This window comes from Balearica regulorum, chromosome 21 (assembly GCF_011004875.1).
Source record: "Balearica regulorum gibbericeps isolate bBalReg1 chromosome 21, bBalReg1.pri, whole genome shotgun sequence".
Taxonomy (NCBI): Eukaryota; Metazoa; Chordata; class Aves; order Gruiformes; family Gruidae; genus Balearica; species Balearica regulorum.
Window position 1 is genome coordinate 2,777,831 of NC_046204.1, and position 17,423 is coordinate 2,795,253.

At 39.6% G+C, this 17,423-nt stretch overlaps 1 protein-coding gene across 1 annotated transcript in view; it reads left to right on the forward strand.

The window, feature by feature from the left end:
* The window catches only part of SSU72 (SSU72 homolog, RNA polymerase II CTD phosphatase), a 28,858-nt gene extending 12,054 nt beyond the window's left edge, over positions 1-16,804 (forward strand). The window contains exons 3-5 of the mRNA XM_075773604.1: positions 13,500-13,639; positions 15,027-15,145; positions 16,209-16,804. Of these exons, the coding sequence (XP_075629719.1) occupies positions 13,500-13,639; positions 15,027-15,145; positions 16,209-16,310 (361 nt within the window). The 3' untranslated portion in view covers positions 16,311-16,804. The remainder of the gene's footprint in view (positions 1-13,499; positions 13,640-15,026; positions 15,146-16,208) is intronic.
* Positions 16,805-17,423: the final 619 nt, after the last annotated feature.

The following is a 17,423-nucleotide window of genomic DNA, read 5'->3' on the forward strand; positions in this document are numbered from 1 at the left end:
ATTATTTTTTTCTGTCTTTGTAGGTGATCAAGAAGGAGGTGCTGAAGTCTTAGTTGAGCATCTCTGCAGTTAGGCTATTCTCCCAGGAAAAACTGCATTTCCTGTCTTGGAGTTGAGCTTAGCTTCATGGGACAGTACAATTTGAGTATTAATAGTCATCTCTTCCAGAAGATTTCTTCTGCTTTCTTCCTCTCCTTAACACTGGTATGGGGAGAAAGAAAAGTTGAGTGTGTCTCAACTGTAGTAGAAGGTTACTTGGTATCAGCCACAGAATTGATAAGCTGATTGCTGAAATATTGCATATACATTGTAATGTGAGTGCATTGCTGGATTCTGCTTGAGGCAAGAAATAGAATTGCATGTCAGACCAAGATCAGACTATCCTACAAGTCAATAAGAAGTCATTCTCTATTCAGTCTGAAGGGTAGAGTCAATAAGCAATCAATATTTTTAAACTGGGGACTAAAACTGAAAAGGAATTTTCATAACACACCTCCTAATAAACTAAAATTCTCTAAGTATACAGCTAGTCCAGGATTACATCTACCACCTTTTCCCAGTTAGGTGTAGCATGTATTATAAGGATAGTAGTGTCTGGTTGTTACAGCCTTGGGTTTAGTTTTTTAGAATTCCTGGGTTCATGTAGTCAGGTTCTTGAGAATTCTTGCTCTTGAACTGATCAGTTTGCTCTAATATATCTTCTTAACATTGGAGTAAGCTGATGGGGAGTAAAGTGTGAAGCCAGTTACTAAGTAGTGGGTTTATTCCATTTTCTTAGCCTGGTAAGTAACAGAACAGATATAAGGATTTCGATTTCTGACATAGTTAATCTAAAGCATAAACCAGACTTTTCTGCACTTCAGATCTCTTAAATTGTTTGATTACGTAAGACCTTCCTTCAGCTGGGCTTAGACTTTCATTTTCTTGAGGGGGGTATAGTATCAAATAATAGCTTGGATCTTGCTGCTTAGTTGTGCTTTCCCACTTTCAAGAAGTGGCTTATGATACTCATACCCAGATGATTCATGGCCTGAGCTGATGACCGTGCAGGCATTGATGGGGAAAAGCTGTTGGAAGAAATGTTGGCGGTGACAGGAATATCTTGTTCTAAACCACTTCCCCAGTTTCTTTTGAATACCATTTGTTCACTGCAGAAACTTCTGCCACCTGTAACAAAGCTCTGGGATCCATGATACTAGTATACATGACAGTAGTAATTCCTGACACTTCTCGATCACTGAATTGCCCAAATACATGGGGCCTTTATATTGGACCACTTTACTGGAGGCCGTACAAAGCAACCTTGAGTTGCTTAATGGGGAAAGTTTCCACTGCATGGATGGGCAGGAGGACTAGTGAGATCTGCAGAGCATCTGCACCCTGCTTGTTGGGGCCATATAGCTCAATCTTGAGGAGTAACTTAATCAAATTCCACTTCAGGTAAGCTCTTCATGCTTGTATTTATCTTACCTTTTCATTTGGTTTTTTCATGGATTTTTGAATCGATAAACAGTTAGCTTCTGTTCTGAGCTGTTGTTCCAGTGGTCCAGTTTATCTCTCTAAACGACTTTGGAATGTTTTATTTTAGGTGTGTTTGGGGTTTTGTGGGTGGTGGTTAGTTGTTGGGTGTTTTTTTTTTTGAAGCCTGACCTTGCAAAAGCTAAAAATGGTTGAAATCATGGCCTGCTGCATGTTGGTGGCCAAACTTCTTTTGAATGCAGTGCATCAAAAGTCTTTGTTTCTTTCTTTCTTAACATGTCTTTCAAAGTACTTTAATACTCCTAGAAATTGAGGGAAGGGATGAGGATGCAAAGCAGTGTTTAAACTGGATTTTGAACAGTCTTCTAAGAGGCACATTTCTGTGAATCTGTATGCTTCCAGCCATAAGCTGAATTCCAATCCCTTTTTCTCCATGAAGGATCATGAGACCGAAACACTTCACAGAATCTCAGGCCTTTCAAAGACAGCAGTTTTCGGTACTTTTTAGTTTGGCTTCTGATCAGACTGCCATTAATCTTAGTTTCATTCATATTAAAAATGGAATAGTAAAAATTGTTAAGAAATACATAAACTGTAGAAATGTATATTATTTAAATATCATTTCCTCTGCATTTGAACTTCTGGGCTACAGTAGAAACTACAGACTCCAGTCTAATATTAAATGTTTTTCAGCATCTAAAGCATCCTCTGCCATCCTGTCTGTCTTCTAGGTAGTCTTTGGAAGATTTATTTCCTTAACCAAGGTGAGTCCTGAACACATTCTCTAAAGAATTCTGACTAAAGGATCCTGTCTGAGGCTGGTAACTATTGTAAAATCCATTTAGAATTTGAGTGATTTCACTGACTCCGTTTCAGTCATAACGTATCAACTCTTGTGAATGAACACATACGTTTGAATCTTTAAGTGTCTTTAAAAGGTCATTCTGGGCAGTAAAGGTGACTCTTGGATCTGAGACTTCACATATTTGAACGGACGTTAAAAATACGGCTACTTGAATGTCTAGCCAAAATATGTCCCTGCCATCTGCTGGCTTCCTGAAAGCACCATGCACAATTAGCATTGCTTAAATATGTTTTGCTGCATAAGCGGATCATAATGCATTGGCTCTGTTGTTTGAGATGCAGCATGGGAAGCTTTCCTAAGTAGTGTTAGCAGTAAATGCAGCAAGACATTCATATTGTTTGCTCTTTGCACAGCTGACTTCCTAGCATGGGCTTTCTTGGTTTATAGACTATCATCTTTGTAAGGGACTTTATACAAGGGTAAGTAAAAAAATTTGCTGCTTCCGCTCTTGGGTGTTGGCTTAAATCCCACTCAGTCCTGTTGTAATCTGTAGTTGATAAAACTTAAAAGCGGTCTGCAGCATAAAAATGAACGTAGCTACGTTTAGTCCTAGTTTGGCAATTTCATCCCAGCTTTGAATGAGGGGAGAGAAGTGACAGTGGACTACTGTTTCTTGCCTTGAAGAGGTTACCTCAGATTAACACAAAACTACTTCTGTGCCAATGTAAGGTGTGCTTATACATTATTTTTTTTCCCTATATTGATTCCAAAACAACTTCCACCTTCAGGGTAGTGAGTATGATTTCTTCCACTAGCATTAGTTGCAACACAGTAAAACCTCTGTGCCTGACTTCTGGGATGTTTATGCCATTTTTCTGGGATATGCCGAAAGATCATGAAAACGTTTAACAGATGGACCAAAGGCATAGTTCCACGCAAAGTTAGCAGATACATGTTTCCCCTTCTTGTTCTTTGCTCTTATGTTTGTAACTAAAGATACGGATTTTTTTTGCCAGAGCATTTTATCTTGCACGGTTTTCTGCTTAAACTTTTTGTGTGCAGTATTAGTGGCATGCTTGCCACCTTTTAAAAGCGTAGAGCTTTTAGGTGTAAATCACATTTCTTTCCATCTGGGCAAAGCTCGCGTTCTCTTGCTACCAGTATTGCTTCTTGCTGAAGTTCCAAGTTAAGCAACTCTAATTGAATCCTGTAGAATCATAGCTTCTACTTTTATTAAAGCATCTAGAAACTTGCAGCAAAACCAACAGCTTAAGTTATAGAAGATAGCTTTGAAAAATACTACTGTGAAGAAAGAAATCTGATTTAGTTTACTGGGAAGAAATAAATTTTCATAGTTCTAACAATTTTGATGCTTTTGAGTTTAGAGTGATCATGTTCATGTAACACAAACCTTTTAGCACTTGGGTATGGAAGAGCAAGTGAAAGTTTGATGCTTCATTTTTGTTTAATGACTGATCTTAAAAAAATTTCAGTACAAGTCATAGAAATTGGGTGAACTGTGTTGAATTTTTCTGATAATCTGTATCTGAGATTGATTATATGTCACCTACTTCCATGAAGCATTTTGAAAACTCACTTCTGTGTAGCTTGCCCCATGTCCACATAGTATGGCATAGAACATCTTTCAGCTGCTTAGAGGAGCATTTTGAAAACTTCTAGCAGATAGAAATGAAAGATTGTTTGGAAACCTTGGATGCATTTGGAAACACGATCAGTAACCTGCATCTTGATAGAAGGAAGATCAGAAAAATGTGAAAGGTAAGAGAAATCTGAGTAATGTGGCCATTGTACCATTTTCCGCTGGTCATACTCCTCCTGCTCTTAGAGTATACAAGAGTGCATGCAGGCATGTGCTTTGAGCATTGGTGGAATTACTCAGATCGCAGTGTTTTGTGAAGAATAGCGTATATCCTTCTACGTATTTCAAATATAATTGTTTTGGCACTTGGGGATCCAAGTGCCAGATTTCCTCAGCTAGAGTAAATATAGCAAGATTTCAGCAATGGACTAACATAAAGAAGTATTTAGCAGTGCAAATTAGATGTCTAGCATGGGAATGGCAGGAGAGGTGTGTGCCAGTTTCTTGATTTCCATCTCAGTAGAAACAAGTTGGCTGACCAATTGTACTTATAAAATCCCACTCAATATGGAGAATAGTTTCTGGTGTGGAATTCTTGTTGGAAGATCTTGTTCATGTATGCTGCTAGTGTACATGCAAGAAGTGTCTGAAGGGCTTTATATCCCAGATGGAGCTCAATCAGCCCTGAGAAATTCATGTACGTGAGAGCTCTTTTCCAAAAAACTCTGCAATAAATTTCTGAAAGTCAGCAAAAGCGAGAATCAAATAGAAATATGTATTTAGGCACTTACCTTTCCTGAATGTGACGCTGCTACTTTATGGGATACTTATTTTTGACTGATTTGATACAAAGTAGTGAAAGTAGTGTTAAAATTGGAAGTAGTATTAATTACTGAAGCCTTTGTTTTCAGGATGTGTGAAAGAAATTCTGACTGTCTTGCTGCCATACACTTCTAACTGGCAGAGCATAGATACCATTTCAGGAAGAACCCCCAAAGTGATTTAAGTACTGTGTTTTCAGGAGACAGTGAGTTGGGTTGGGGGTAAGGGAGAGAAGGGGTTCTAGCTTTGTTGCTGCCAAGTGACCGACTTGGAAATCTTCAGTATCTTTAGAATTTAATGCGAGCATCGAGATATACTAACAATGAGAGTGCGAAGGGCTTGTTTACCCAAGGCACACAAATTGTGTGTATGTAAGCTTTGCAAAATTGGTTGTTAATCAGACTGTGGATTAACCACATTCCTCTGTTCTTCAGTATCCTGTTTGTTGTGTTGTGCTAAGGAATGTTTGCTGCAGACCTCATCCGGCGTGTTTCTTGCTCTGCATGCTGCTGTTTAAAAGTGGTCCTGCTGTCTTTATGAATGTGTTCTCAGGTTTCCCAGATGTGTTAAATGAAATGGCTTAATTGATTTAAGCTTTGTAATACTTGTGTTTTGCTTTATCTGAATTACCCTATCCAGCTATAACTTTATTTAGTTGAAAATTACTTCTGATTTCTACAGTACAAAGCAGCGACAACAATGGAAAACAATTTGAAAACAGTTGTTGCAGACTCTGTTTCTCTGAGACGTTAAATGGACAGACCTCTCTCCTCACAGCTACCTCAAAGTACTTCCCCCCCCACCCAATCCTACATTTGCTGCTCATCTTCTGAAATCTGGCACTTGTTTCTAAGCCCAAGAAGAGCATCCAAAAGTAATGTGTGACACTCATAAATCCTCTTGTGATTCCCTCTTGCTTGCCTACTGGTCCTGAGAATGGTTTCTGTATTCCTTTGTTACATGTCCATGTCACTTACCGGACTTAATATTAGTTGGAGCTATCTTGGCCAGTGACCAAGATTCTGTGGATTCCAGCAATCAAAATCAAACTCCTCTTGAAGCACACACTTGGATGAAGTGCAAAGTCAACTGTTCGATGGCATAGTCAAAAATGCCGTATCTTTGAAGTTATCTTGTTGGGCTCTGTCTCTGGTATGTCTGTGATAGCCCCTTCTCCAACTCTTTGGCATTGGACTGTGCTCTTGCTCCCTTTCTTTTCCCCTTTGACAGCTTGTATCTGCCCAGTTTCATCCTCAAATACAGTTTCAGGTGTTCAGCACCAACAAGTCATTGTCTGGCACTTGAGCTCTAGGCGTCTTGCAGTGATGTGTGGGTGTGTAGCCCTCAGCTTTAGGGCTCAGCCAGGCTTGAGGAAATGAACATGGCTAGTGTGGTGTTATGTTTGGACCAACTACTGCGAGGATGCTCAGTTGAATTTTATCTATGCAGCATGTAGCTTAGAAATGCTACGTAGTTGTCCTTAGCAATGAAAAACAAGTGACGTTTCAGTTCTTTGCAAGTCATTAATGCAGGCACAAATGTTATCAGAAATGTTACTTAAATTAGTATTTTTGTGACATTTTGGGATGGCATATTCTCGGGGTTAACACTGTAAGTTACGCAGTGCCACAGAAGACTTGTGAACAAGCTCTGGTTAGTACTAAAACCACACAATTTCAATGACAAATGAAAGGCAATTTGCACTCTGGATGTGGAATGTAGGCAGTTCTTGCAATCATAATCACAGTTGCTTGGAAAGTAGAATTTGTAGTGCTGGTGCCCGTTTTCAGTCGTTTATTCCCCGTAAAAGGAAATGATTCTGAAGGTGGAAGAAGGTTGGGCAGTCTCACCCCACGCACACGCTTCCTTTCATGAAATGTCTAGTTCCTAGGCATTTTGCCTAGCAGGGTTTAACACAACATATCTTATGTTTATAATATATATACTAATAAATAAATTAAGATGATACGGAAGAGACCTCCAAATGCCATTTGTACTAGTGTGAGAAGTATTCTGCTCTGCTGTATTTTCACAAAGAAGAATTGCAGTATTTGAGTATGATGACAGCTGCACCAAAATGAATAATCAGCACGTCAGATTTGTTTGAAGACGTAGAAGCTTTGGGTGCCAGCCATTACTTAAAATGTTTTTTCCTAAAAAGCATGTATACATTTTAGCAAATGTAGTTTGCCCAATTATGTTTAATAAATTGATCTCTAGTAGATTTTAGATGACTATGTAATTAGTTTATATACCCCAAAACTTCCAGCTCAAATCACTTGTGGGTTTCAGTTTCACCTGGGAGTTAAAAATGAAACTTACTGAATACTTTAATGAGTAAGAGATCGTTTTTCTCTTATACAGGATTTTAACTTAAGTAGGTCAATATATTGGTATATAAATTGTATAAGGTAACATTTATCTAAGTTTAGTAATCTGCAGACTACTCATCTTGATGGGACCTGGTTGGATGCCCTTATGCCAAGAGGAGAGAAAGAGATATTTTAGATAATTTTTCTACCTTCTGTGAAAAAAAAAAAAAAAAAAAAAAAAGAGCAGCTAGGCCACAGATATGCCAGATTTGTTTCCACCATCAAGGAAGACTTTCTACCTTGATGACCTTAGATGTAAATGTTTACATACAGCCTTCTAAACCTGCATGGTGGAATGAATCTGAATTTCTTCTTAAGGTATGAAAAATACTTCTGAAAGTAAATTGCCTATGTGCAGTGATTGCCATAGCTAAAATGCAGCTCTGTAAGCAATAGTGGTAAGAAATTAAAACAAAGAAGCCTTTGTCTTAAAATGCAGCATCATATGCTGAACCATGTCAGTGTAAAGGAGTAGGCATGAAATTTAGTTTTGTTGCTTGCATTTCTTACGTGGTGCTTGGTATCCAGGTGATGTTTTACAAGTTCTGAAATACACAGTCTTTTATAAATATGCAACTTAGATGACCTAAGATGATGGTCATTTCTGTCTACTCATTCCTGAATATCAAGCCCTGCTGAATTCTGATTGCAGTTGGACACTGAGCTCTGCAAAACAATGATTTAGTGGGAAACACAACTCACCTGGCTATGTCCAACTCTGATTTTAGTCCATCCTTTTTCCCTGAATTTCTCATTCGGAATTTTGCAGTCTTGTATCTCAAAACTGAGATGGTAGGTGGGGGCCCCATGATCCTAGCTACTGGGAGAGAAACCTCACCATTAACTAGATTTATTCCCAATGAAGTTAATAGCTATTTTTGATTCCTACTGCTCTGGGAAAAGAAGCGGGGATCTTGTACTCTGACAGGTCTGAATGTGTCTGCTGTTGTGCAGTGTACCTCTTTCAACCTTTAACTGTCTGATCTTGGGATTTATCAAAGCCTCCTGGTTTTTTCTTTGCTAATCTGTTACTTTTTGTCAACCTCAAGTACAGGTTCTCTAAACATAATCCATAATAATCTCTGTGCAGGCTAGTTGCTTTCTGTACCCTGTATCTTGCCATATGCTTTGTGCCCTAACAAGAGTATCTGTTTTTATTTAATGCAAATAAAACTTGGTTTTCTTGCGTAAATTCCTATTAGCTTGTTTGGTGATAAAAATACTCCAGTTGCAGCCAGTACTTTATCTATTTCTGAGCTTGCTTTCTTTTGCTGTCCTCTTACACTTCTACTTGAGAAGCGTATTCAACATAAAACCTTGATGTCTGAAAGTGGCAGAAGGTCTAAGGCTGGGTTGGGTGTGACAGACACATAGAGAGGACTTCATACTGGATGGGAGGGGGGCAGAATTCTTGTTGATGGAAAGTCAAATCTGATGCATTTGGCTATTGTTTTAATGCAGATTATTTAGTACTCTTCCAGGTGCTGGCAGTCCACTTTAATATTGATGTATTGAGGGAATTAGTTTCAAGGTGTAGTTCTTCAGGGAATACACCCCATTTTATCCAGGAGCTATTAAAAAACCCCAAAACTGTCTATCCCTGCAGAGAAACTCCGTGTTGCTTTTCTACTAGATTCTGCTCTTTAGTGTGAAGAGAATGCCTAGACTCCCTTGAATTCTTCCTAGACAGATTTACAAGTTGTTCTAAAGACCATCTTAGTTTCCTAAAAAGTTGGCTTCTGAAATAGAACTTGGAATAACGGCTGTTCCCAAATATGGCTATGGAATGAGTGTATTGTTCACAGACATGGATGGGGAGATAGCGCTAACATTTAAGTCATTAAAAAAATTAATTATACTGTGAGTGGTTTTTGTCTAACTGTATGAGCATATCCAATACAACTTTAACAGCTGAAAAAAATACAGACCAGACCCTGGAAAACCTAATTAGGAGAGATTCTAAATGTACTAGAGTATGTGCTTGAGTGTTTGGGGTTTTTTTTCCAATTAATTTTCATAGTACCTGAATGGAATAATGTGTAGCATCCATAGGAGAAATTTTTATTGTCGTCATTGTTCTAAGTCTGCCTATCGCTTCTTTTTAACACGGTTACCCAGCTGACCTCTGACAGAGACAATCATCCTGCGATGTTAAGGGGCTGACTAATGTCAAAAAAAGCAGCTACTTGCATTTAATTTTTTTTCCCCTAGATTTTTTTTCTTAGTGAATTTCCAGCAATAGTTCTCATGAAATTATAGCCAGAAATATCTTTCAGGTTTGTAAGGATCCAATTTCCTAACAAAACCAGCAATCTACATTTTATTGAATTTCATAGTCTGGTAACCACCAAATCTTTGTCGCTCTATTCAGCTACACAAGAAACACTATCAGCAAAGCAGGAAGTTGGATATTGGTGAAAGCAATGCAATCGTTAGGGTTATCTTCCACTGTGGGAGTGGTGCATATGGTCATTGAAAAATAGTGTTCTGGGGTAGGGAAAACTTAATTTTTTTAAATTTTAGCCTCATTGTAGCCTTTATGACATACAGGGCAGGTTTGGGGAGATGAGAGCAAGAAATTAATCATTATCAATGTGTGAAGATAATAATGACAATATATTGAACAAGAAAACACTTCTGCTTCTCAGGATTATCTGCGTTATTTTATAGCCGTTCTCCCCTATGCCAGTTTCACTTCAAAAAAGCTCCTGTTCACAGTTTTTACCAAGACTTACTCATATCTTGCAAAGTGGACCTATTAAACAGATGCTTCAGTGCAGCGGTGGAAGATGGGTAAAACCAGCAAACAGACTTTCAGTTCTGTAAAACTTCTGAATATTACTAGTGTTTGGGGAGAATACTTTATACAGTATTAAATTGCAGTTGCTTTCAGTAGAGACTTTTGGAGAGGACTTGACAAACTCAGAAACATTTTGGTATTTTAGAACTTTTAAACTGTCCGGGAGGAGGGGGAAGGCAGTTAGAGAGGATACTGCGGATCATTGCTATTTTCTTTGTTATTGTTGCACCGATTGACTTCCTGTGTCCATCCTTTTGTCACATAATATTGGCCAGAGGTTTTGAAGTTTGAAGTGCCCAGTTCAAAGCAAACGTTCACATGAAAGGACATCAGCAAAAGCAAACACTGTATGTGTGAGAGGGAGGAGAGAATGCGTCAGTATTACTTGCTGATCTTCAGGCAGTTGGTAGAATCGGCTGGTTCTTGCCTAGTGATCGAGATTTCTGAACAAAACCAGACGGATCGCTTGTGGGCTGTTAGGTACTGTCACTGCTGGCTGGGCTGCGCTGAGGGAGGCGGGAGGAGACTGCTGGCTGGGCTGTGTGCATCTTTCAATTAGTGCTCACAGGGAAAAGTTCTTCTTGGGCCCTGGCAGTGAACAAACTACCGATGAGCTGGTTAGAGGGGTGAGGGATGGGTAGCCCTGTGTGTTGGGCAGAGACGGCAAGTGGATGCTAAAAGGCATTTCTAGTGTCTGGCATTTTAAATTTGGGTAGCATAAGCTATAAAAACTTTAGGGGTTTAATCTAAACACACAAGTCGTGGGTTTTTTTTTTAAAATACATATGTATCTTCATCACATATGTTATGGGATATCCTCATGTACAGGGAGAGAATGCACAGTCAGTAACAATAGAAATAGCTGGGTATAGCTGTCTCCATAAGAACGAACATCGATGCTGTGTCTATTGGAAAAACTCAACTTGTATTGCAACATCTCCTTTTTATATCAAGTCTTTCCATTACTGAGTTGTCATGCGTAATTTCATTCCATTGTAGATCTCTTTAGCATAGTTATTCCAATAAAGGTGATACCTAATTTGGACTCACGGTAAAAATGCAGCAGATTTACTATACCAATAGTTTGCAGTAGGTGAAGGCCTCTTAGATGTGTGCGTGTTGTGTTGACTTTCTGAGCATGGTAGCATTAAGAAGGCTGCTGTGGCCAGACCACAGCGCTGAAAGCCAGGTGAAAATTCTGTGGGTACCTTCTGAAGTGACTGCTGTAATGAAAGAGCAGAGATGCATAGGATAGGGAGCATGGAGTTGAAATGTGTTAGAAGAAAAGCAAAGTCTGACTTAAATGATCCAACATCTGGCAGTATGGTGGAAACCATTAATGAAGTTGTAGTATCTTTGCATTTGCCTGAGCTCACGGAGAGAAAGAAGCTGGGTTATGATTACGCGTTGAAAATAATCATGCAGATCACATCCCCCTGCTTGCTGAAAGGATGGTATGCTGGTTTTTTTCCGGGTGAAAGAGATTTCAGACAACCAGATATGAAGGTGTCATGAATCTTAACTGCTTATTTCAGTCTCCTTTTATAGGCAGATGGACCCTTGGAAAAAAAATAGCTGTAAGTTGGCAGCAGAAAGCTCGACTGTGTGAAGCAGAAAGCTTGACTGTGTGGGTTTTTTGAATATGCCTAATTCTGTCTCCAAGCTCAGTCAGGAGAGCTAGGGGACAGATGCCAGCAACATTTTATCCTAGAAAGGGAAAAAAAAGAACCCAAAAAAGTGTGTGGGATGTTGTGGATTTTTTTTTTCCTTGAACCTGCATGATGTAGAAATGAGGACTACAGAGCCCAAAAGGGCTAACCCTTCTAATTGAACAAAGCAATGCAGCCAGATGTTTAAAGTATTTGGAAAATGGCTGTCGCAGTCATTTTCATGCTTTGCAAATAACCAGAGGTCTGAAATGGCTACACGGAAGTGGATTTTTTTCCAAGCATGACAAACCCGAGGAGAGTTTACAGGGATGCTGGGAGGAAGCAGTGGTTGCTGGTGTACAAGAGCTGCTTGTGAGATAGCTCTGGGCTATAAAAGACAGTTCTTTCATTATACAGGGAGAAATCTTTCGGGAAAGAAAAATGGTAAAAGGCTTGGGAGTGACCTGAAGAAAAGAAATGCAGTAGTAGCCAGTTGGCTGGGAGAGAATTGACACCATATTTGTGATAAAAAAGTATCATTCAGTTTGTGATTCAAAATCAGAAAATTTCTTAAGTAGTTAGATGATGTAGACACATAAGAGAACTGAACATATCTTCCATATACAGTAGACTTCTAGGTAGAAAGATGAGTTGAATTTTTAATATAGTTTAAACACTTGAAAGACTGAAAAGCTTTGGAGGCTGTTTGCTTGAAAACTGTCCAAGAACGCTTTGAAACGTACAGATCAGCAGCGGTGGGTCTGGCTACGTAGGGCAGTAGAACTTGGAATACCAGAGGGCAACTGCAAAAAGGTAGGCAGAAAGCAGCTGGCCTTTGTTACAAAAGGTTAGGACTGTTCTCTGAAAAGAATTAAGATACTTGCTAGGTATGTATATGATGTTTTCAACAAGGACATAAGTCAAGATGACCTCTTACATACTTGCTACTGAAGATGGAATTTTTTTTGCTCAGAATCCTTCTGTTATCTCAAGAAATTATACACCGTTAGCCTTACTGCTATTTTAATTTAAAAATACGTACTTGGATGGCTAAAAGTACTGCTGCTTCAAAGCAAGGAAGAGATGCCTCAGTTTCAAGCCTTTCTTAATTCAGACCTTTCCTGATATTCCTAATTTACCCATAAAACTTTGCCTTCGGAGGGAGTTTGGTTTTAGTCAAGTGTGCGGATTTATGTGACAGTCAACCTTGGTGTGCTCCTAATGAAACTGCATATCCCAGAAGGCTGAGAAGACAGTGGGATGAGTGAATCCTGTCTGAAAGGGGGATACAGGATGTAAATTTGAGCCTCAAGGTTACAGCACCAGCATAAATATAGCTACCCAGCAGCATAACGGATTCCTTTCGCACAGTGACTGAAGTTCTGACAGGCATAAAGTCAGTGTTTTTTCTTCATTCCCATTTATATAGCTTGGCTATTTTTAAAGGATGATGCTTCAGTGATTTATTTCGTTTTCTTTGGAAGTTCAGTTGCGTAAACCCGAGGCCCGAGCGGGGCTTCATGCAGATGCGCGGGTGACACTAGAAGCGCCATGTAATTGACTTTCAAGAGAGAGGCCCCTGGAGCGAGGGGCAGTGACTTCAGTGAATGTAGGACATTCTGCTCACGCAAACAGCTAAGTCTGTGTGTTCTAAGCATTATGGATATAAAAATAGTTGTCCAAGAAAAATTGTCCTTCTGAGTAACTCGGCTCTTCTGAGGGCCTTTTAAAGCTGTCTCTGCCATTGTATTAACGACAGCGACAGGCCTCTGAAAACCAGAAAGTGCATGAATTACCCTGATCGGGGATCGTGCTGCCACCTTAGGAGTCTGTTTGGTGGTCACTGATCTTTATATTTGCAAACAGGAAGGATCTTATTTTAAAGACACAGTGATAATTTAACTTGTGCTGGTCATTTGCTCAAAACCACGACTTTTCTTAAAGTAAAGGTACTTAACTCAAGTGACTTCAGATACACACAGAATGGGATTTTACACATGTTGGACAGAAATAAGAGAATCAAGCCACGACCAGAAAGATTCCAGAACTGCAAAGATGTTTTTGATTTGATCCTAACGTGTGAAGAAAGAGTCTATGATCAAGTAGTAGAAGGTAAGGACCTTGAACTGATATGCCAAGTTAACTTTGAGTGCTTTTTTTTTTTTTTTTTCCCCCTTCCCCCTCAAGTTCTTCACAAATCTGGAAACGTCTCTGTCTCCTCTGACTACCACTGCTGGAACACCAGCAGGGACAAGAGCTCACAGTCCATTGGCGTAGACTTTATGTACCAGAGAAGTGATGGCTGAATGCTTATTTCTAAAACATGCTGGTGTTGGCAGCTACACAGAATGTGTCTGTATAGCAATTTTAAGGGCTTACGTAAGGAAATAGCAAGCATTTGGAGAAACTCAAATACACGTTTGGTTTGAAAATGCTCATGGATCTAGAAAACTAGCAGGTCGTATGTGATGAGCGTTTTTTCACCCTGGGTTGATGGAGAAACAAAGTCCAAACTGTCTTCCTTATGCAACTTGTCTTCCACAGAGAAGGGAAGGGTTCCTGTGCCCTACCAAGCAGTTTATCCACAACAAATACCACCAGTACAGGTGGAGAAACTCTTCTTGAGCACGGTTAACACTCTGCAAATGCGCTAGGACTTCATCCTTAAATGAGTCAGTGAGATAAGCCAGAAGAATCTCAGTTGGGGATTGGGTTCTGCATGAACACAATCCAGCAAGCTTGGTGTGAACTCAGTGGAAGTCCTGGGGTTTCAGCAATGACTCAGGGTTCTCCACCCAGGAGCTCTCCCTGGAAATGCTGGATTCAGGCTTATGTGAGGTTTAAGGTGTTTCCTTTACCTTGAAAGACCAGCCTCCTGCATTAGTATCATACAGATAATTTAAAAGGCTGCTGCCTTGCCTTTTCAGTCCTCAGTGGTCATGTCACGAGCAGTACAGAACATGATACGTTTGGGCTTCTGCAAGCGGAGCAATTAGTGTTCCGAATCTTAAGTGTTTGAAATGTATTGGTAAGTTCTGAGAGCAGCTGCCCTGGTACTTGAATGGATCTTCAGCATGTCTTGCATAGAAAGCAGCTTTCCTGCTGATGTGCAGGTGAGTATCCTGAGGAAGGGAGGTGAAGAGCAACCGCTTGCTAGTTTTCCAGTTGTGCATCTCTCTAACTTCATGGTAATGCCCTTCATAATTGACCAGTGAAAGGAAGAAGGCCTGAGGAACTTTTCTTGAGCAGGGCAAATAAACTGTCATGACCCTTCCACAAAACTTTACTCTTTTGTCTCCAAAATCCATCTCTCATTTTTTAAATAAGAGGGACTATTGTTTAAGACAATATTAAATAAGCAATTTTCTAAAAACAAATTTGGAAAAGGCAGAGGTGGACAATGTATATGTATTTTTAAAAATCTTACCAATACTCTGTGTAAAATATGATACCATTCCACCCAAAGTTTTGCTGTTATGTGTGTTTTGTTTTCAACTAGATTTAAATTCCAGAGAGCAGGAGACATGTCAGCCAGTACATGTGATCAATGTGGACATTCAGGATAACCACGAGGAGGCAACCCTGGGTGCTTTCCTTATCTGTGAGCTCTGCCAGTGTGTAAGTAGAGGCCTCATTGCCTATGGATACCTTGGATCCAGCTGACTGCCCCGGGGTTGGGGTTTGCTTAGTGCTACTTAAAGGTGCTACATGGTGCAAAAGTTGTTTTAAGTCAAGAGAGGTTTTAAGTTTCCAAATTCTTGTGGTTGTTTTCGGAGCTGTTGTGCAAACAGAGGAATTGTAACAGAGTTCATGGTTCCCGAAGTGGAGACTCTGTGTGTGCGTTCGAAACCAGTGCGTTGATGGCTTACGTGTCATGCGCAGTGCTCTGCAATACTGCTTTTCCATTACACGTGTCGAGCCCATGCTCAAAACACTGTTTATGGCAAAACCATCCGTTTCAAAAGCAGTTGTAATAGGGGGGATTTAAACATCAGCGTTGCATTCTGGATCACGATATACTTGAAAAACATCCTACGTAGGTGTATTTCATAGTTCCACCTTGTTGTGTGTGTGATGTGGAAATAAAACCTGGTGCCTTCTGTCATCCGCATTTGGGGGCCCGAGCGCTTGAAGTAAGACTGAAATAAGCTGTGCTCAGAACAGCCGACGTAACTGTCGAGAACAGAGAAAGGATCTGTGTCCTTTTACAGCGTGCAAGTTGATGAGTTCACCTAGTCCAGTGTGGTAACAGGCTTTTTTTTTTTTTTTTTTTTTGGTACTCTAGCCTGTGAGATCTATTCTGGTCTTAAATCCTTTCCCCGATTCAAAAAGCCTGAGAGGGTTCAAGGACTTGAAACTTTAGCCATCTGTTCGGTGTGCTTGTAACTATTCTGAAGCTTCCATTTGTTATCTAGTGAGGATGGATGTTGCCTACTCAACAAAGTACTAGTGAAGTGCCAGTTCAGTGGGTTGGAGAGGGAAGGATATGCAGGTAACCGTGATGCGGAAGATGCATACGTTTGGGAATGCTGGGAATCGCAATAAAGCACCCAGGGCTGCGCTATTTGGTACAGCCTGCTGGTTTAGATTTCACAGTGAGCCAAAAGCATTGAATTGTTACAGTTTGCTAAACTACATCATACCCTTGGAGTCTGGTTGCTTAGTATTTTTTCTCTTCTAGATACAGCACACAGAAGACATGGAAAATGAAATAGATGAGCTGTTACAGGAATTTGAAGAGAAAAGTGGAAGGACTTTTCTTCATACTGTCTGCTTTTATTAAAGCACATCTGTCTCTTAGGCCTTAATACAGATGAGGGAAGCATGTGTTTAAAGTTCTGATTATACTGTATTTTCCTGGAAAATGAATATTGATCTTTTTTGTTTAAAAACTCTTTTTCAGTGTCTTTTTGTTTTGTTTCAGGTATTCTGTCACAGGTAGGCAGAGATACTGGTGGGGCTTGTACATATGAGATGATTAAAAGTATACACAAAGGCCACCTATTTAAAAATGAAAATCAAGATTTCCTTTAAATCCTACTTTAATTATTACAAGTAGGTTTTTAATTATAAAGAGAATGTTTCTTGAATATAAGTTTATAATGTATTTTTCCAGCTTACAAATTTATTTTATTTCAGTTGTGCTTTTTTTTTTATTTTAATGTGACAGAATGGCTGAACCACGTGAGGATATGAATGGAACAATGAAAAACGAGTATCTGTATATTATTAGATATAAAGTTGGAAGCATCCAATAAAAATGAAAAAACCCTGTAAGTTTGTCTCTCTTCAAAATAGAAGCTAAGCGAGCGTGACTGAAGTAGCACAGGAATGCTCATTCACCCTAAGTGTCTTGGGGAGGGTAGTGACAGCAAGATGATCTTGGTAGGCATCAAAAGACCTGAACCATGTCCCTTGTTCAGAGAGGACAGCTGTGGGTTTGGGCAGCTCATAAGGACGTTTGGTCCTGTGTTGAACTAGGGTGAACTGCTTTCTGTGCATGAATTAGGGCACCACCGGGAAATCTTTTGGGGTCTCAATTGCTTTTGAGTTATCGTGTAAGATTAATAGGACTGAGGCTGTAACCACAGCAGTCACAGCCAGTTGTATATGGATGGGGAGAAATGGAAAACTCCACTGTCAATGGAAATGGTTTAAAGCTTTTTTTTTTAACTGAAGTGTCTTTTGAATAGAAGCATTCTCCTCCCATACAGCAATAATCAACACACTTGTCACAGCTCCAAATCCAGAAACTGAGTATGTATACAAACAGAGCAAAAGCTCAGACTTCTCTTTGTTCAAACTGGTAAGAGTTAAAAGTGAAAACAAAGCAAATTATTAGACATTCAGAATGTGAATGGTAAAGTGCTGCTGCTTGCAGGCAAGAGAAGATCTT